General features: G+C 36.4%; 1 protein-coding gene across 1 annotated transcript in view; it reads left to right on the top strand.

The window, feature by feature from the left end:
• Positions 1–2207: 2207 nt before the first annotated feature.
• Positions 2208–21328, top strand: part of LOC105501741 (renalase-like) — a gene marked incomplete at its 5' end in the record, with an annotated part of 73152 nt that continues 54031 nt past the window's right edge. Inside the window, 3 exons of the mRNA XM_011927780.1 lie at positions 2208–2273; positions 4949–4979; positions 5774–5995. Of these exons, the coding sequence (XP_011783170.1) occupies positions 2208–2273; positions 4949–4979; positions 5774–5995 (319 nt within the window). The remainder of the gene's footprint in view (positions 2274–4948; positions 4980–5773; positions 5996–21328) is intronic.

Here is a 21328-nt window from a genome sequence, read left to right as displayed (position 1 = left end):
AAAGGAAAAACATCAAAATGTTACTTGTTTATCTGAATAATGAAAATATGGTGATATTTTTACCTTTTCCTCTTTATATCCTTGCCTACTTGCCAAATTTTCTGAAATAAGGATATATTCATTGATATTTATTGAATGCCATTGTTCACTAGTCACTGTCATAGGAGCCGGACATACAAAGCTCATGAAGCACAGTCTTTGCCTCAAGTTGCTTACGATCTAGTGTCTTATTTTTATATTGTCATTTCTAAAATAATAGGATAATAAAGCTATTGTTTATTTAATTAGGGTGAATGAGGGGAAGTAGCATTCAATGTATTTAGTCTCTTTCTCTCACAACACCTTTCAAAGCCAATAGGAATCCTGGCTGCCTATGACTTTAAAATATGTCCAAAATCTCATGAAATGTAAACTAATAAAGCTTTCAGGAAAAAAAAACCTAAGAAAATATCTTTGTGATCTTGAAGTAGGCTATTGGCAAAAACATCTTAAGCAGTACACAGAAGTGTTAATTATAAATGAAAACAAAATAAGTTGGGCTATATTAAAATTAAAACTCTGTTCATCAAATCATACTTTTAAGAGGGTTAAAAGGCAGGCCACTCAGGAAGGAAGTTTTAAATAAATTCATATTTAAGATTCATATCCACAATATATAAAGAACTCCTGTATTGCAATAAGAAAAAGACAGCCCAAAAGAAAAATGGGCAAAGATTTGAACAAGCAGTGACAAAAGGATATGTGAGTGACAAACATGGAAGAGTTTTCAAGTATTAGTCACCATGGAATACAAATTAAAACCACAATGTAATAGTATCTCTACATCCCAGATTAAAAAGACAGATAGTAGCCAATTCTGGCAACAATGTGGAACAACTCAGCTTTCATATACACCTGGTGGAAGTACAAACTGGTACAATCACTTTAGAAAACCATTTGGCAGTATTTACTAAAACTGAATTATGTGAGCTCCTTCACTCCAGAATTCCAGTGCTAGAGAATCACGTACATATGTTCTTCACATTAAATATGTGATAACCAAAATCTACGAACAATCCCAATATTCATCAACAGTGGAATGGATAAGTAACTTGTAGTATATATGTATAAGCAATACTGTCCTACAATTAATTAACTACAACTACATCTAACAACATTTATATAACAAACATAATATTGAGTGAAAGAAGCCAGACACAAAAAATATATACCATATCATTCTGTTTATGTAAAGTTCAGAAACAGCTAAAGTTATCTATGATGTTGGAATTTAGGATTACTGATGACCTGCAGCAAGAAAAGAGTGCCTGGAAAAGGAGCAGAAGGTAGCTTCTGGGGTTCTGGTAATGCTCTGTTTCTTGATCTGGCTGCCGGTTATATGGATGTGTTCACTTCATGAAAATTCATCAAGGCATAATTTTCTCTACGTATGTTAAACCTCTATTAAAATTTACATTATACATATTATATATTTATGTACACATATATTGTGTGCGTGTATGTGAAATGACAACATTTCAACAAATGAAGTGTTAATGAGTTAATTGACTTTTATTAGCAATTCATAAACCAGGCAGCATCCAGTCTATAAAACAGACAAGAGCTCCACTGGTCATGAGGTCATGGCCAGTGAATTGGTTTAATAGAGAACTCCACTGGCTATGAGTTGGTTTTTGTAAGGCAGCTTGAGCGGGACCAAGGAAACATCTAGTGCAAAAGGTAAATTGGTTAGCATCAAGTTACTGAAGGTTACTCTCCTTGTATGGATTAAAGCAGTGGGGACTTGGTTATTATGCCCGCTCAGCTCAGGTTGACTGGGCCCTTTGGATTGGTTGTTGTGGATTTCCTTTTTTTTCTTTTTTTTTTTTTCTTTTTTGGAAAACTGACCTTCTCCCCTAATCTCTCAGGTCGGATCTTGCAAGTAAACAGCTTAGGTTTTGGTTTGGTGATCAGGAACATTAGCATGAGTGACTCCAGTTTAGATTGGTCTGTTGGGACCTAGTGCAAGATCTTAGCCCAAATCAATAGCCTCTCACAATTTTTATTTAAGAGTATATACACATATGCACAAATACACACACACACACACACACACACCCTATATATTTCATCCAAACTGTAGCCACTTCTGGCTTCCTCTACTGTTCTCTCTAATCAAAGATTTCTGCAAAAGCTGCTTGCCCCAGTTCCACTCTTGCACCCCTGTATCTTCACCAGTAGCCAGAATGAGAATTTTAAGACAGAAGGAATGCCATGTCTGTCCCTGGCTCATAACGAGTAGTAGCTTCCCATGTCAGTCCAAATAAAAACATCAGAGGTAACACATATCCCTGACAGTCTATATAAAATAACCTCACTCAAACCTGTTACTTATCCCTTTACCTGCTTTATTTTTCCTTATAGCTGTTATCACCAACTGACATACCATTTACTTGATTATTGATTTATAATGGCCTTTCTGCCACTAGTATGTAGGCTATATGAGAGCAGGGACTTTCTCCTTCTGCTTTACAGCCCTAACGTCTAGAAGAGTGCATGGCATAAAGTAATGGAAGGATGGATGGATGGATGGATGGATGGATGAATGAATGGATGAATGGATGAATAGATTGATTTGATTGTCACCAAAAAATGTAGAAAATAGGCAAAATATGTATTATTAACCTTCTTTTATAGGTTTGAAAACTAACAGAATAAAATTACATGAGGAAACAAAGAAAATGAAATATTTGCTCAGTGTTATTCAGGAGTACAGCCAGGTCTTCTGTTCCTCTCTGTCACTCTCCTCTTCTCTCTCTTTTTCTCCCTCTGCTCTTCACCTCCCACAAACCCACTCATGCACACAAAGACACAGGCACAAGGAGAATGAAATAAGCACAATTTTCCTCATTAATGAAAGTATGCGTGTGAACTACTCTGTTCACTACAATTTTTAGCCATTTTATTCATAGTCATAAAATATATTTTATATTATTTATGTATGTGTAAGATATATATTATGTAACATATCTTTCATATATGTGTATGTATGTGTGTTTGTGGGTTATATAATCCTATTGGATTATATAATCCTATTGGTTGAGAATTAAATGAGGATGACAGCCAGGTAAAGATTTATTACATTGGAATTGGGCCTTTTTATATAAGCCTTGATTTGTGGTCATTTGTCCTATTTGAAAACATGATAAGAAAGAATCTATTGTTTTGCTTGCCAAAATATGTGGGGACCTAGGGCTAGTTTCTTTAGCATTTTGCACTAGAAACTTTTTAAAACAAAGTAAGACCTTTTTTTTAAGATGCTGCCCGCATTCCAACAATAAAAAACTTTTAAGGCGCTGAAGACAAAGTTTTTGTCAGTGAATGTCCAGAAATTGTGATTGTTTCAGTCAGAAGTCTCACCTCCCTGTTCTCAGAATGAATTGTAGAGCCCCTGGAATAGACAAGGGTGTGTAAGGTTAATTGCTCTTTCTATATAGATATCAATTACCTTTTCAAAGGGCTACCCAGTGGGATTTACCACTTGGCAGTTTGTCTAAAAGCTAGCAAAAAGTAGGGAGATGGGGAGAGGACTGATTTGGTTAACATATTGACCCTTCAGTGTTGGTTAAAAAAATAAAAGTTTTAGGCCCTTTCAGTTACTAAGTAGCTAACTACACAGTTTTGTTTGGTTGGTGTGTTTTTTTTTTTTTTAATTTAAAAAATGGGAAACAGTGATTATGTGCTCAGCGGCTAGCATTAATATGTTTCACCTCCTCCCTCTTAGAAAACAGTAAGTATAACATCAAGCCACAACTTTAAAAGCAGATTAAATTAAAAAATGAAGTTCCAAATTCATTGAGTGTAATGAGGCCAATGTCAGATCATTCATTCATCAAGTAGTTACAGCTTTTAATAAGGCAGAAAATTATAGTTAAAGGGAAATATGGCTTTTACTTATGAATACAAAATAGCCATTAATGTCAAGGAGAAAGCAATGCTAAAGTTTATTCTGAAACTCAGACTTGCAGAGGAGCAGAGGAAGGTATAGGGTTATAAGAATATGTGTGTAACTCCAATGTGGGAGCTCTGGCTTCATCTATACCACACAACTTGAAGCTGTGTAACCTAAGGCAGGTTAGTTAACCAATCTGAATCTCACCTTCCTGGAGATGTGAAATGAGGATGGCTTTTGGGAAGACTAAATTAGGTCATGGTTGTAAAAATGTTTTGTAGTTGAAATAATGTATAGGATTATTACTGTGCTATAATAATGTATTGAATCCGTTTCCTGCCTCTCTCTGCCTCCTAAAGCCACTTCTGTAATATTTAACTAAAGGTTTGCTTATCCCTACTGTTGTAGATTAGGATATTTTACCCCAATTAAATGAGAATTTCCCATGTGTTCCATGTCTGAACGAGCCTTCTAAGGCAGAACAGAACTATGACCTTCTCTGAAACCTAAACTATTAATGTTGGACATACATAAACAAGCAGCTCCCTGAGACCTTAAAGGTAGGGATATTGGAGATAGAAAGTAAAAAGTGGAAAATATGTCTTCTTTCCCCACCTCAGGATGGAACATTATCCCATTTTCGTAAGTATGTTTTCTTGTCCCATTTTCCCAAGTATTTTTTCTATCTATAGTAGAAAAAGTCACTATTTAATGAACACTTATTATATGCCAAGCACTGTGCCACACATTATTTCATATAATCCTCACAACAGACTAATGCATTCTGTACTATTATTGCGAGTATAGACAAGAGAACTGTAATCAGAGCAATTAAGTAGTTTAACCAGTGTCACATATCTGGTAAGTGGAGAGTCAGGATTTAAACCTAAACCTACTCAATTCCTTTTCCAGGCTTTTTGTATTATTTACCTCCTACATTTCAACTTCTTTTGTAAAGAAGTTGACAAAGACATTATTTCTTTGCGTGTCTGTATTTGCCTTTCTATCCCTTTAAAGTTTCATCTTTGGTGTGCTTGTAATGAGTACGGTAGGGACCTGTAAGCAAAGATGACTAAGGTGTGGTCCCTCTGCTTAAGGAGCTATTATAATGCACTGGCAGAAAGATGACAGGTGAACAAATCACTCTATGACATGGAGCAATTTGTGTGTGTGTGTGTGTGTGTGTGTGTGTGTAGCAGTTTTTGTGTTCTTCAACTTTTAAGTTCAGGTATACATGGCCAGGATACTCAGGTTTGTTACATAGATAATCATGTGCCATGGTAGTTTGCTGCACAGATCATCCCATCACCTAGGTATTAAGCCCAGCATGCATTAGCTCTTCATCCTGATGCTCTTCCTCCACAATGCCCCCATCCCCAACAGGCCCCAGTGTGTGTTATTCCCCCCTGTATCCATGGAACAATTTAAGAGGTCATAAGAGATAGAGCATCAGCCTCCTCATCTGTAACTTGGAAATAATACTCTACCTTTTAAAATTATTATGATAGAGTGAAATGCTTATGTCAAGTATATAGCAAATACCCTGACTTGTAGTAAGGGGTCAGTATATGGAATCTATAATGTGGCCAGACAGTCCAAGGACTAGGATATCAGAATAGAAAAGCAATTTGGAGCCAGATTTTGAGAACCTTGAGTGCCATTCCAAAGATTGTGAACCTGCAACTTCATAAAAACAATGTGCCAAAGTTAAGAATTATTCCAAAAAGAAATTAGAGCTGGTGCTATTTTACATTACCTTTCAAAATTCATTGTAAGTGAGATGGAGTTGGTAGAAGCTGTTGTAACTGATTTAAAGGAGTTTTATATTTGATGTACTAAAAGGAAAGATGATATTTTTAAGTTTGATGCCTTTTATTTTTTCTTCCACAGTAATTAGTGAATGCCAAAGGCAGCAACTGGAGGCTGTGAGCTACTCCTCTCGATATGCTCTGGGCCTCTTTTATGAAGCTGGCACAAAGATTGATGTCCCTTGGGCTGGGCAGTACATCACCAGTAATCCCTGCATACGCTTCGTCTCCATTGATAATAAGAAGCGCAATATAGGTCAGTACCCCCATTATTTCCCTTAAATACAGTAACAATGGTGGGTGTAGATCATGAAAAATGCTGTTTAATTGAGTGTTGCCATTCTGAACAGAGCAAGCATTTAACTCCAAGCCACAGGGGATAAAATTTAATGTCACATTTGGCCAGTAATAAAATACACAGTGAAACCAGCAAAGTTTTTCAGAATTTCATTCACCACATGGTTTATATTACTGAGTTCATGAAAATAGTGTCAGAAGGTTTAAGATTTCAAAATGACCCAAGTTCTATTTCTTTAATATGGATGCATCTATATGCAAATGTATCTCTCATTTGTTTCTTGGTGAAGTTTGTTTTTGTTTGTTTGGTTTGGGTATTTTTTTTTTCTAATTTGATAAGTGCTGCTCTTCCACTCCCTCAACTGGAAATTAAAGGAGAATTTTACTATGTTATGAAAATCCTTCACTTCAATATAATTTTATTGTTTATTTACATTTCATCTGGGGGAAAATGATAAATTTACTTTAGAAACAATGTAACGAGTAAAATGTTTCATGAGAGCTTTACTAGAATGTGATAAATGTATACTCCACCCTTTTTGTTGAAGATAGTTATAAAAATTAGATTTGAATTGTAAGAAAAACATAACTGATTCCTTTTAGGCAAAAAGGTGAAAGTGTATTCTCATTTGTAGGATTGCAGTGATCCCTGAGATGCTGCTTTTTGTGAAATAACCGTAAGGATGTAAAATGACTAAAACTCTTGAATCGTCCTGTCAATCTGTTATGGTATTTTATGGGACAGTGATGGCTTCACCAAGCCATTAGTTAGAAGTCTGGCTTGATAAAATCACCAACTAACATCTCTTGGCTCACCAGACCTTCATAATGATAGAACTGGGCTGGAGTATGGTTTTTATATCAGAGCTCATCATCTTAGAAAAATGTTTCTTTTATAACTTAAAACTCCCTTAGGGCTAGACTGTTTATGTTAACATGATACCACATATATGTACAATCAGCAGTTCATGAAATGCCTTAGAACTGCAATGGACTAACCATTTTTAACTCTACAACTGCTTTATTCTGAGAAAAGACGACTAACCCTTGATCTTTTCATGTTATATGGCATGAATTAGACATTATCCTTTGTGTATTTCATCATAAGATATGGTATCTGTCAGGGTGTATTCAGTTGTATATAACAGAAAAAAATTTTAAACTTGTTTAGCAGCATAAAGACATTTGTTATATTATCTACTATGGACTGAATTGTGTCTCCTCCGTAGACATAGGTTGAAGTCCTAAGCCCAATATGGTTGTATTTAGAGATGGGGTTTTAGGTGGTAATTAAGATTAAATGAGGTCCTAAAGGTAGGACCCTAACCATGTAGGGTTGATGGCCTTATAAGAAGAGCAAAAGAGGGAAAGCTCTCTCTCTCTATCCTGGCTTGCACATACCATGTGAGGACCTAGTAAGAAGGCAGCTATCTGCAAGCCAGGAAGACAGCCCCAACTAAGAGCCAAATCTACCGGCACCTTGATCTTGGACTTCCCAGCCTCCAGAACTGTGAGAAATTTCTGTTGTTTAAGTCACCCAGTCTATGGTATTTTGTTATAGTAGCCTGAGCTGACTAACAATACATTCTCTAAGGAGAAGATTGGAGAGACTTCAGGGTTCATTGATTCAGGAACTGAGCAATATCTTAAAAGACCTAGGTTTTGTCTTTCTCTGCTCTCTTCCACTCTCAATGTTGACATCCTCAGAGGACTGGCAGCAAGATGACAATAGCTATTGCATTCACACTGAACCTAACAACATGCTTACGAATGAAATGAACTATCACTGGCTCTGTTCCTTTCTAAGAATCAAGGAAATCTTGGGAGGCCAAGGCGGGTGGATTGCAAGGTCAGGAGGTCAAGACCAGCCAGGTCAACGTAATGAAACCCTATCTCTACTAAAATTACAAAAAACTAGCTGGGCGTCGTGACAGGCGCCTGTAATCCCAGCTACCTGGGAGACTGAGGCAGGAGAATCGCTTGAACCCAGGAGGCGGAGGTTGCACTGAGTGAAGATCGTGCCACCGCACTCCAGCCTGGGCGACAGTGTGAGACTCCGTCTCAAAAAATAATAATAATATATACTAATAATAATCAAGGAAATCTTTACAGAAGCCTTTTGATCGACTTTTCCTCATGTGTCACAGACCAGAATTGGATTACTTGAGTGCTCCAAAACCAGGCACTGGCAAAGAGGGTGGGAGCAATGTGGTAAGCCTACACAAGTCCAGATCTAGTCCTGAAACTGGTACTAGGATCATCTTTCCTTTAGTTATGAGGAGTGCTATCTGAATAAAATAGTTTTGTTAGGAGGAAGAAAGGAAGTACTAAATGCTGGATTAGCAATCAATAATGTCCATTATCTTCAAATAGAGTCACATCTTATATGGGAGGTAAAGTTCTAAAGTTGTGACATAAAAAGAGTCATGTATATTCAAAATTACCTTCAAAGTTTCTTAAAACTATATGACATTTTAGAGAATGATGTAACATCTTTCAGTAAATTCAGTACAACTATTTTCCCAACATTCAATAGATTTCTGTTTCTTTGGTGAAGCCATATTAAAGTTGGTTTGGATTTGTAGGACCCAGTGATATTTTCTACTATGAAAGGCACACAGGAAGGAAAGAAATAACAGAGTCATATCTCCTAACAGACTATAAATCTGCTATAAAAATGGAGTGGGGTGGTGGGTAAAAGCACCCACAGTACAGTGCAGTAATTTATAAAATTATGCAAATTTGAAAGAGTACAACATAAAAGATTAATAAATTCTCTCATGTGATCAGAAGCATTTGAAATAATAGAATTTAAAAAATTTTTTTATATCAACAATCATACAATATTAAAAGGAGTGGGCTACCTGAATTGGAAACCATGTTTTTGCTACAGCCCATGGTGGTGCCACTTCAGCAAGCAAAGAAATGTCTGCTTTTCTTTGACAGCTGTATGGGAAATTAATCTTCAATTATGCAAGTTTTAAATTAAGTGATACAGAATGCCAGTAATGGCATTTCATAACATAAAATCTAACTGCTTTGCATTTAAACTATTTTTTTCTCACTATCTGGGGGCCAGGATACTAAATGGGTCTAGCTGAATTCACATACTACAAATGCCCATATAATGTAACTTCACTGTATTTTATTGATATTGATATTTAACTAGGACAGTAAGAGTTGTTTTTTTTTGTTTGTTTGTTTTTTGTTTTTGTTTTTGACAGAGTCTTGCTGTGTTGCCCAGGCTGGAGTGCAGTGGCAAGATCTCTGCTCACTGCAATCTCTGCCTCCTGGGCTTAAGTGATTCTCCTTCCTCAAGCTCCCAAGTAGCTGGGAGTACAGGTGCCTGTCACCATGCCCAGCTAATTTTTTTTGTACTTTTAGTAGAGACAGGGTTTCACCAAGTTGGCCAGGCTGCTCTCGAACCCCTGACCTCAAGTGATCCAACCGCTTTGGCCTCCCAAAGGGCTGGGATTACAGGCGCGAGCCACTATACCCAGCCAGGAGATGTTTCTTTACGCCAGTAACACTACCCCACACCCTTGCTTTATGTGGGGTGTTTGATTGAATCAAGAATTAATACTACAACGTACATACACAACCAGTCAAACATTTGTGTTCTGTCAGGGTAGAGAAGCAACAAGATAAAGTCTGGCATGATTGAGACCACAAAATACAGTCAGTTGTTAAGTCTTGAAAAGAGCTAGAGGATATAGAAGAAGCCTAAAGATCAAGGCATAATCATTTGTTAGAAGTCAGGAATAGGTAGCACATGTAGAAAGCCACAGCCAGAGCCAAAGTTTCCTTAGGCAGAGGGAGTAGATTCCAAGATGTACTAGACCCAACTTTAAGTAACAATAGTTATGAATATGCCCCAATATCCTTGTTTGTGTTTCCCAAAATGTGTTCAGTGGAACACTATTTCCTTGAGTTGCTCTTTGGAAAAGGGCTCTGTCATCAAACAAATTTGCAAAATACTACAGACGTTTGTTTTGGAGACTCTCAGGACATGTTATCTTATTAAAGGATATTCCTACAGAAAAGACACCTTTTTACTTCTTTTAATCTAGAATTTCCTAAATGTGCTTGACCATGGGTTATTGTATTTCAGCACCAAACCTACTAACATCCCATAGAAATGGTTCCCAAGTATACATTTGGGAAACACTGACTTGATGTCACCTGTCATGCTTCACACCTGGGCAGGAATTATAGGCCAGATAACTGGAGTGGGAGGTCTGGTCCTGAAGGCATCAATTGGGAAATACTTGAGATTTTTTTAGAAATGAGAGAACCCTTGTTGCCAATGAACTCAAATCTTCATGGAGTTAAAATTTGAGAAAATTTATGTTAAAATAAGGTGTTTATCATATTACCTTGGGTAGTTTTTAAAATTAGTAAGCTTGGCGTAGTGGCAAGAATTGGGACTTACAAGACCTAGATTCAGATTCTGGTTCTGAAAAATGCTACTTTTGTACTTTTGTATAGGCCTTGTATTTGTAATGCTAGTTTTTATAGTAAACATACCTAAAACCTTTAATGGCCTGAACATGACTGAGGTTTATTTCTTGCTCATATAAAGCCCAAACAGGTGTTTGTGATTGGTAGATAGCTTTCTTCAAAGCTTTATTTAGGAACGCGGGCTCCATCCATTTTTTGACTCTGCAAACTTCATCAGGTAACTAACAGAGTCAGTGTACTCATAGACATCAATCTGTGGATGGAAAGAGGATGGAGGAGAGCCAGAGGAGTTTTTAGGGGTAAACCTAGAAATGGTGCACCTCAGGTGTGCTCACATTCTGTTGGTTAGGACACGGTTATGTGACCACACTTATTTGGAAGGAAAGCTGGAAATGTAGTCTACCTATATATGTAGGAAGAAAAAGTGGATTTGGTGAACATTTAGCCAGTTTCTACTAAAACATTTGGCATAAATCGTTCTGTAAAAGGAACAGATTAGATCCGTGTGAATGATAAATAGGTTTCAACACAACTGAGAATCATTCAATAAGTAATTGTCACCTGGGATAACAACTAAGAATGATTCCCAGGCTTGGTACAGACTCAGTAGAAAAAGATCTGCCAACAATCAGCAATGTCTGTCATGTAGAGGGCATAAGGAATAGTGCCACAAGTGAGATACATTTACTTCTGAAGAAGATCTCTGAGCTCCATCCCAGGATCTTAAATTTGAAGTTAGACTGTCCAGGAGTCCAGACTCAACTTAGCACCACTGACTAGCTGTGTAACTTTGGGTAAATTAAACTATCTGTTGCCTTCTTAATAAGATGAGTAAAATAATACCATACCACACCAAAGAGTTACTGAGAATTAAATGATTTGAACATATGAAGAGCTTTGCATGGCATTTAGAAAGTAAGTCAGTATTTATGGTACCTATTATTATAATTAACAATTCTAGTCTTCAATTTGGATATTATAGTCTCTGAAGCAAAGGGCGTAAATATAAAAGTCTAACTTAGGTGAATGCAGCCTCTGTTACCAGTACAGATAGGAGTTAGAGCAGCTTAAATAAATGAAATGAGTAAGCAACCCTGAAAATGATTGATCAGAAATTTAGCATTCTTTCTTTGTCACCATCTGGAGGAGTGTTAATGATCAATAAAATAGCCAATAGGCAGCAATCTGAGGCGATTAAGGCAATCTGAATTCTAGAGATGTGATGACCAATGGACATAATGACATAGTTTTCAATATCTTATCAAAGAAAATAATCCAACTCATCTTAAAAGAAGAAAAGCAAATGAACAAACTTAGAGTTTATTCATAGAATTTATCCTTGCAAGAATTTTATTGTTAGAATTTCTGAGTAACAAACACTAATATATAATACCTTTAATGGCTGTTTTGCAAAGTATGCAGGAATGTTATTCCATATGACTATTTATTACGTCAACTCTTTATAAAAACAAGGACATAATATGAGATGTTATAAATAATTGGGATGGTCCTGTGACTTTAAATCCATTCACGTTGTGACACTTAAAAGAGTTCATGATTATTCCAGTTAAACAAATAGCCATGAAATTTATAACACAAAATGGTCCGCTTAAGAATTGAATGAACATGGAACTATTTGAACTTTCAGAAAATGCAATCCAGACTGGTAAAACTTTATAAGTAGAACAAAAAAGGAAGACCGAGAAGAGGGGAAAAAGAAAGAAGGAAAAGAAAAGAAGAACCATAATCATGAAAAACTGTCAGGTTTCCAGTTTGGGCTTTTGTTTTAAAATATCAGAGCTCTCAGATAAAGTAGTAATCCTCATCTTAAAATAATAAGCAGTGACTAGTAATCATGATATTTTGTTGTTTATATAACAGACATAGTTATTTGTAATTCAATTATGTAACTGATGTTTTCCCTATAAATCTGTTAAGGCAATTTAATTAACAGCTGTCAAATACTAATAGCAAATATTCATCTCATTATTATAGTGATGTCACAAAATATCATATGATGGTAATATCAGATCTTGGGGTGGTCTCTCAGGAAGAAAAAATATATATATAGAATGTGTATAAGTACTTATATACAATATGTGTATATACACATATATACATAAAAATATCTATTTTTTGTTATTTAAATTAATAGGCACAAATTATAAAATAGAATAGTCTTATTTCACATATTTCTCACTTTTAAAACCAAATACGGGGACCAGGTATGGTTGCTCATGCCTATAATCTCACCACTTTGGGAGGCCAAGGCAGGAGGATTGCCTGAGGCCAGGAGTTCACAACCAGCCTGGAATACCTAGGGAGATCCCAACTCCATCTCTGTTATTTAAAATAAAGAGGAAGGGACTTTCATTAGAGAATGAAATAACTCAGCCCATTTTGTAAGGAAAACATTTGCACACCGAGTAAAAACAAACAACAGACCCCTGTCAGCCTCTGGTTTCCCTGTCAAGTTATCCTCAATGGGAAAGATTTACATCTAAGATAACATTTGCCCTCTCACTTGCAAAGCAACTTAACTCAGTATGAAAATCAATGCCAGAGATGGAATAAAAGTAGAAAATCAGCTAAATACACCCGAAATCAAAAATAAACTTTAAATATATCTTATGGAATATACTGCTATGGAAGTGTCTTTCAGCAAAATTGAACTCCCAAATATTTGTGTCTTTCATCCTCATTCAATTGTACAAATATATGCAATTATGTATTGAATTCCTTCTGTGTGCCAGGCATTGTGCTAAGAACTGAGGATTCCATAGTCCCTTCGCTCACAAAACACAGTTTCATGAAGTCTGCTCAAATGAGAAATTCTGAATGAAATAAGATACATGATGCTCTGTTGCACTAGTAATTTGCAGCCATGTAAGAGTTCTCATGAATATAAAGAGATGCACTGATCTATACGATATATAGAATGCTAACTCACATTCATGATCAAAACCAGGAAGGGCTGTGTTGCCTTGTGACAATATTATGAGCTTTTAAAGGAAAAGTTATGGTCTTCTGTCAACATTAACCCAATAATCTCTTTTCTTTAAGGTGAGGAAATGAAAAATGAGGGCTGTGGAACATTTAAATCCATGAATAAATCAGAAACTGTAATAGGGAATATGATTTAACTTTCTCCTGGGGATGCCAAAAAAGTTCAATAGATGCATATAAGTCATGAAATGTCCAAGAAACAGCAAAAGGGTAAGTCTACAGCTGCCTGGCATTTCTATAGCTATAAACAAGTCCAAATTACAGATCTATGCAGCATCCATACTAAAACGTGAGTCTTAAACATTAAATACCCTAAGTCCCATTTGTGTCCACATTACACCTCATGTTCTGCCTGCCTTGCTCTCTGAAAATGATATTTTCCCTTGTGGCTAGGCCTAAATGTGTGGCTGTCAGGCTGAGATTTATAAAAGACCTTCAGGTTGGCCAAGAATTGGTTCAGAACCTAAGAGCCAGGCAGATGTGTTGGGGACTGAGTATAGTTTCTATCCATCATTTGTCAGGGAGAAAGCAGGAATGAGAATCAGATGACTGTTCATGATGAATAAATGTGTGGATATGAAATTTATAGGTCATAGATGAGATGAGAGCATCAGAAAACAGGGACGGAGGCCACCGTCTCTGCTGCCAACTGAGAAAGGAAACAGCAAGAGGAAACCCCACTGTGTGCTGGCTCTGTAAGGAGATAGGGATGGCCAATGTAAAGAAGAGGGAAAACCAGCAAGGGTCACAGGTGGGAACTGGCACAGTCTTTCAGACCTCCCCGCTAACAAAGGTCAAGAAATACGTGTGTAGCAAACTATTCTCTAGTGAAAAAAACTGCTGTATTAAATATAATAGCAACTTACTTTTGCTATTATAATTACAGTCCTTTTAGTAGGATTGTTCTTTCTTCTGGGGAGCATTTATAAAGATTAGATACTAGTTTGAAAATGAGAGGCGAGAGAGCTAAATTACTCTGCCTAATTGAGGAGAAAATTTCAGATATCCTAAGGCAATGGGGGAGGGGAAGGAACAAAGAAAGGGAAAGAAGAAAACCAGGTGGTAGAGGTTCCAGCTTGACCAGAGGGATTAATATGTAGATTTTAAACTTGTTTGCTGTTTAGTTTACTTTGTGGCCCTCCCACAACTCTACAATCTCAATATGGTTCTGGTATGAGCAGTTGCTTTATATCCATGGTTGCTTTTTATTGGGGGGTTGGTGTTTAAATTAAGATAGTCCAGACACTTTTTGGAATATCTAAGATGAAATTAGATAGGAACGTTATGGTTTCTTTAGGTTGGTTCCTTTGCAGAAATTTAGTCTGCTACTTAAATGGCAATACTCACATCTGTTTGAGAACCTTATTTTGAATTAAAACAGAACTCCTCATCCTCTGAATCTCAAATATAGAAAACTCAACTTACTGTTTCCATAATACCTGCGACCATGTCAATCTGTTCAGAGAGGGAAATTGGAAAAAGGCTGTGTCTGTGGGACTGAGCTGTTTTGAAGGATCTTGAAGTTAAGTCCTTACTGTGGTCTGAAGTGAAGCTGTCAACACTCTGGGTCGTAAGCCCAGGGCTCAAAATAATGTGAGCTGCTCTGCTTCCCAGACAAGTGCCTGGTTTTCATCATTCTAGAGGCATCTCAAAACCTTTGCAAGTTGAGAACAGTATCATAAGACTATGTAAATCACAGACTGCCTGTGAGCCTCAGGTCCTGGGAAACAGTAAAGGCTTGAGCTGGATAAGAACTTGACAAGTCTTCATTGTGGTCCATTTTTATCTGGGACCATGACAACATTATCCCAAAGAGATGGAATCATTCCTTTGCCTAGAGCTCCCTCAGAAAAGATTTCACCACTTTCCTCACTGTCAAGAATTCCTCTTCAGATCAGTCTAAATGTCTCATGGGCTGAAGAAGTAACATGCTCTGACTGCAGAGCGTGCTGCTTTCTCCAAAATTAGAAGCTTTCTCCTTTAGTGGGAATACATGCCACAATCCATCATACATGTGACACATCCGTTGATACTTCTTATCTTGATCAAGATTGAAAATAAGAGACACTAACATCACGACATAATAGGAGTATTTAGTACTTGGTAAATATTTGCTGAGCCAGTAGTCCTTTTTGCAACTCTGAAATGCCCTTCCCTGCTCCTGAAATAACATTGAGAATTAATACTTCAGCACTGGTCACCCACTTAGCAAGCAAGGAAAAGTAATGGCTAGTCAGCAAATCGTTTATCTCTAAAACAATCTAGGTGTCTGTTACCACTACCTTTTAAATCACATAAAATGAATAAGCTCTTCATTTAATTGCTGAATCTGAAAGCCATTGAAAAGCATATGCGAGTTCTTCGCAATTAGAATGATTAGAAGCCTCTTTCTGGATGTTCTGTACCATGCCTAGAACATTGCGAATACTTGACTTTATAGTATTGTGAGTAAAACCTGAAAAGGAGAAACAAGTATTCTTAGCAACAATTTTACTGTGGTCTCTAAGGAAAATACATCTGCTTAGAATGATGCCCTGTAACACTAACCTTGATTTCCAAAGTTACACTTCAAAGAATCCCACTGTTCTCTTTGTGAAGGATATTTCTTTTTAATAGTTTGTTAAAAACAACTGTGCTCCGGCTGAGGTATTTAACTTAGAAAATATATGATAAGCTCTGCAAATGTGCCATTTCCCTGCCATAGTTTAGCAATTATCTCTCTTTTTATATCAGAATGATATTAAAATGAAATATCTTGCTTAAGAATCTTGCTATAAATGATGAGTTCATATTAACCCAACTTGATGAGTGATTCTTTATTGTATAATTCATGATTTGGTTATTATTATTATAGGTGGTGAAAAATAACCAGTATTATCTAATATACTGCAGTGGACTTCTGAATTACACAGACCTATTTTCATACCGTAACTCAGCACTTAGAATGAGGTTGAAGCATATGATGTTGTTGTCTTTATCGATTAAAAATGGTCCAATATCAGCATTTTCATGTGATTCAATGTAATAGCTCTATGATCATGATTAACCTTCTTAATCTCTCTGAGCTTCACTTACTTACCTGTACTGTAAATATGATGGCTCCCAGAAATGTTATAAAGATTGAATGAAATAGTATATCCAAAACTTCTAATATCATGCCTGGCACATAGGTGCATAGTAAATGGCAACTTAAAATTGTTGTCACATACAAATTATTTTATGGTTTTAGTCTATTAGTTCTATAAATCTTTATTTTGAGAGACAGAAGAGAGAATGACACACTAATAGTGCAGGTTTAGTTAAAAATTACCCTTTTTTTTTTGAGACGGAGTCTTGCTCTGTCTCCCAGGCTGGAGTGCAGTGACCGGATCTCGGCTCACTGCAAGCTCCGCCTCCGGGTTCACGCCATTCTCCTGCCTCAGCCTCCTGAGTAGCTGGGACTACAGGCGCCCGCCACTGCGCCCGGCTCGTTTTTGCATTTTTTTAGTAGAGACGGGGTTTCACCGTGTTAGCCAGGATGGTCTCGATCTCATGACCTCGTGATGCGCCCGTCTCGGCCTCCCGAAGTGCTGGGATTACAGGCTTGAGCCACCGCGCCCGGCCAAAATTACCCTTTGTTAAAAATAATACTTAAACTTACACATTAGGAAGGCTAAACAATATCTTATTACCTGAATGAGTTATTAAACTCAAGAGAACATAGTTAGATGCAGTTCTTCTTTTTATGGGATGTCAAATCATTTTTTGAATAAGAATTTTTCCAAAAAAATTTACACTACAAATAGTCTGAGAAGACTAAGCACTGTGAAGTAAGTCGTTAGCAAATCAAAGAACTGAGACTAATTCAAGAGCAGATTTCGAAGTCTGACTGCAGAATCTCACCACAGGAAATCACTTCATTGCGTTTCATAAATACTTTATATCAGTTAGCATTTTTAACTCTGTTCAGAATCACCAATCCATCTTTTTGCCCAGATATGACATTATTGAGTAAATTGAGCCTAAAGAGTCCTTTGGTTTATTACCAGTAACTTTCTTGTTATTAAGTGAGCTGAGAAGGCTTTTATATGCCCTCTAAGATCATATGTGGGCCCTGCTATTTTTAATTATCATTGCCCCTACAGATTCCATGTATGTGCTCATTTATATAATGAGAAGAATCCACGTGTACTGTACAGGACATTGAATTCCCTGCATAATATGAATGAATATTAAGCACTGGAATCAGAAAAGAATATCTTGAAATTCCATTAATATTTATAGCTGATCTGTGGTACTAGGGGAATTCTTTAGTATAAAATATTCCAAATTCATGTTTGTAAAAAATGAAGCATCCTTGAATTTAAAATATAGTTTTCCTTACTAAAATAGATTTCTATTATCAATATGCCAAGTGAATTCTCGCTGTTGTTATATATCCTTACATTATTTAACAGAGTCAGGAAAGGCACTTTAGAACCTTGAGGTCAGTTGAACCTAATTCACTCTTTTTTATTAAAAATAAAATGCCTGTTTGTTTACTGTATTCATAATAGTAGTTTCTCAGGAGTGGCTAACAATATTGTAAAGAGTATAGTCACTCTGATTTAAGAGCTTTTGCCAAAATACCCAGATCCAATCTTTGTTTTTCCTGTCAAAATATAACAGGAAGAGTAACTCCATTCATCTTATTAGGAAAGAAGATAAGAATGTCCGTAGTAAACCAGTAGATTTCCTCCACAAAAGGAGCCAGGAATATTTTGACACTATCATAAATAAAAGCTTCACCATCTGATTAGTCTCAATTTTTCAAATTCAGCATTTTGTAATGTCAAGGCCAAAACTTCTCTTTACTAAACCAAATGGATGACAGCAAAGCTTTAGGTGAAATCCCCCAGCCCTGAGATGTATTTCGCTCATTTGAACAGCTACAAATCTAAAGCTGAACCCAATTATGCAACTGCAGTGATAAAGTGATATCCTTAGAGGCAAACCAGTATGCTGGCTTAAGGGGAAAACCTTGCCCAATTCAGGAAAATAGTCCAATCATAACCACTTAACACAAAATTTCATAGAGGGCATAATGCTGAGTAGGCCAAAATAACAATGTATAATAAGGGGTGGCTGCATATTGCTGGTGAGTATTGGGAAAGTGGAGCATTTTAGTGGACTGTCATCATAGAAAACCAGGGCTTTTTTAGGCATTGTGGAAGGAGAACTCCAGTGAGAGCCTGGAAAACCAAATGTGAGTTAGGACAAATCCTCTGCTCCAGGGACGTTTCAATTAAAGGACTATTGAAATCCTTTCGTTTTTCCTTTTGGCAGTGCAAATAAAAGCTGCAACAGACTGAAAATCTCCTTGTGTCCCAGTATAAATAGATGTTTTCATGAAGCTTGGGAGGTCTCCGCCAAAGAAAAAACATCTCCCAAACAGATCCTGAAATATATGCAGTCTCACTAAATGTGGCATTTTCTTTGAATGGACAGAATCTATGGAATTTTTAAAGGAATGAATACAAGGAAAATAGAGGAAAATTATCCCAGCCCTGGACAGAAAGTAGAATTCAGAGTATATTTTTGAGAGTTATTTTACCCCTTTTTTGTTGCTGTTTTTGGAATATATATATATATGTATATGTTAAGATCAAACTTATGTTCATCACTGGCTCTTGATTGCCTACTTTCATTATTCTGAACTTTTTCCTCCCCCATCTTTCCTGTTTTTGAAAATGGAGCCACCAATCTCCTAGCTTTTTTGGGCAAAAATCAGAAATCATCCTTGATACTTTCCACTCTTGCACCACAATATGTAATCTGAAACCAAATCATATTGATTTTTTTTTTTCAAAAATAGACTTAGAATTCACTTCTCTTCATCATCACTGTCACTATCAAGACACTGTCTTATTTTAACTGGCTTCTCCATCCTTGCCCCTTTCCAATTCATTCTTCAAATAACCAGAATGGTTTTCTTAGAGCACACATCTGTTCATGTCACTCACTTTCCTGTTCAAAGCCCTTTAATGCCTTCCCTTTGCACGTAGGATTAAATCTGAAATCCTTAACATGGCTGGCAAGGTCCTGAATGATCCAGTATAGAGGTCAGCAAATGTTTTATAAAGGCCAGATAATTTAGACTTTGAAAGCCATACAGTCTGTTGCAGCTACTCAAATCTACTGATGTAACCCAAGCAATAGACATATAAAAGAATGGACATAGCTGTGTTCTAATAAAACTTTATTTACAAACACAAGTGGCAGGCCAGACTGAAGCCCATAGCTTGCCAACCCCAGATCTCACTATCTCCTCACTGCTTAGCTCTCCAGTCACACCTCTCTTTCCTCCCATACTTTTTTCCACCTTGAGACCTTTGTCTATTCTGTTCTGTATCTAGACTGTCTTAGTTTAAATGTGCCTTCCACAGAGAGCATTCCTGAAGTCCTAATTTAATTAAAATGGTTTTCCTATTTTATTTTTATGATTTATTTTATACTTATATTTTAATTTTCAGTAACTATACATTGATTTATGTGATTATTTGTTTAATGCCTGTTTTACCTTCAAGTTGTAAGGTCCATGAATGAAGAAATTGGATATCTGCTCATCTTTGTATCTCTAGCACCTGGCGTATAGCTTAATACACAGTAAATTCTCAATGAAATGTTTGTTAAGTAAATAGTGAATTAATGAGATCCAATCAAAACAAGAGAGCAGAAAACAAAAGATAACAATTTGAGAATCTGAGACTGAAATACGAGATGCTTTTCTTGGGTTCATTTATTCCCAAGGTAGGTCATTTTAAAAGTTCTATACTTGAAATAGGGAATATGTATTAACCAGGGTAATGAATAGGCATGTCCCAAATCTTAATGCTACAAAGGTGATTGTGGCTGACACGCTGTGGCTTACACAAAGTCAGATGCGGGTTCAGCAGCTCTACTTCATCTGTTAGCTCTGCCATTTGGAAGATGAGCCCCAAAAATCAGCCTGGAAATACGAAAGAAATGGAGGAAGCACAAGAGCTTTTAACAGCTTTGGCCTAAGGTTGATACACTTTACTTTCCCTCCTAATCCATTGACCAAAAAAGTATTAAAAGTAATGGTAAAACCGCAATTACTTTTGCACCAACCTAATAGTTACATGGCTGCAACTTTCCTGCCAAGTAGACTGGGAGTACTCAGGGAGCACCTAGAATATGTGGTGAGTAGAAACTATCTTTTTGAGAGAATGTAAAAAATCATTTAAATATATTTCCTAATATTAAAGAAAATTGGTTATATGAAAATACTATAAACCTCACAGATTAGTACGCAATAGGTTATATCTTTTACCAATTGTAAAAAGCTTTTCTTAAATTTTGATTTACCAATTAGTACATTTAAGCTAGCATCTCACTTGGTAGTAAACCTTGGTGTCTTCCTTTCATGCTTCCCTCAGGCTCTTTTCCACAAAGACCTTTAAGGTATGGTAGAGCAAAATGCTAATTTTTAATAATTTCATGTTATGAGTCATGATTTTTTCTATGTACTATCTGTTTTGGTTACTTTTAAATAATTATATGGCACATTTCTTTTTACAAGTAAAAGATCAAAATAAAAAAATGGGCCGTACTGAAATGATTTTCACAAGAAAAGGAATGTATGTATGTTCTCTTTGCCTCTGAAATTACTTATGTCTACATAAATAATTCATTGTTTGTACATTCAGTGTCTATTTATTGCACCCCATGGGCTAGGCATTGTTCTAGGTATTCTGGTGAATGATACAGCCAATGTTCTTGTGCTTATTCTTTTTTTTTTTTTTTTTTTTTTGATGATTCTTCAAGCCACTGCCCCATTTGTTTC

Source organism: Colobus angolensis, unplaced genomic scaffold, assembly GCF_000951035.1.
Source record: "Colobus angolensis palliatus isolate OR3802 unplaced genomic scaffold, Cang.pa_1.0 Scaffold745, whole genome shotgun sequence".
NCBI lineage: Eukaryota > Metazoa > Chordata > Mammalia > Primates > Cercopithecidae > Colobus > Colobus angolensis.
Note: the sequence above shows the minus strand (reverse complement) of the source record. Positions and strands in the feature narration are given on the sequence as shown.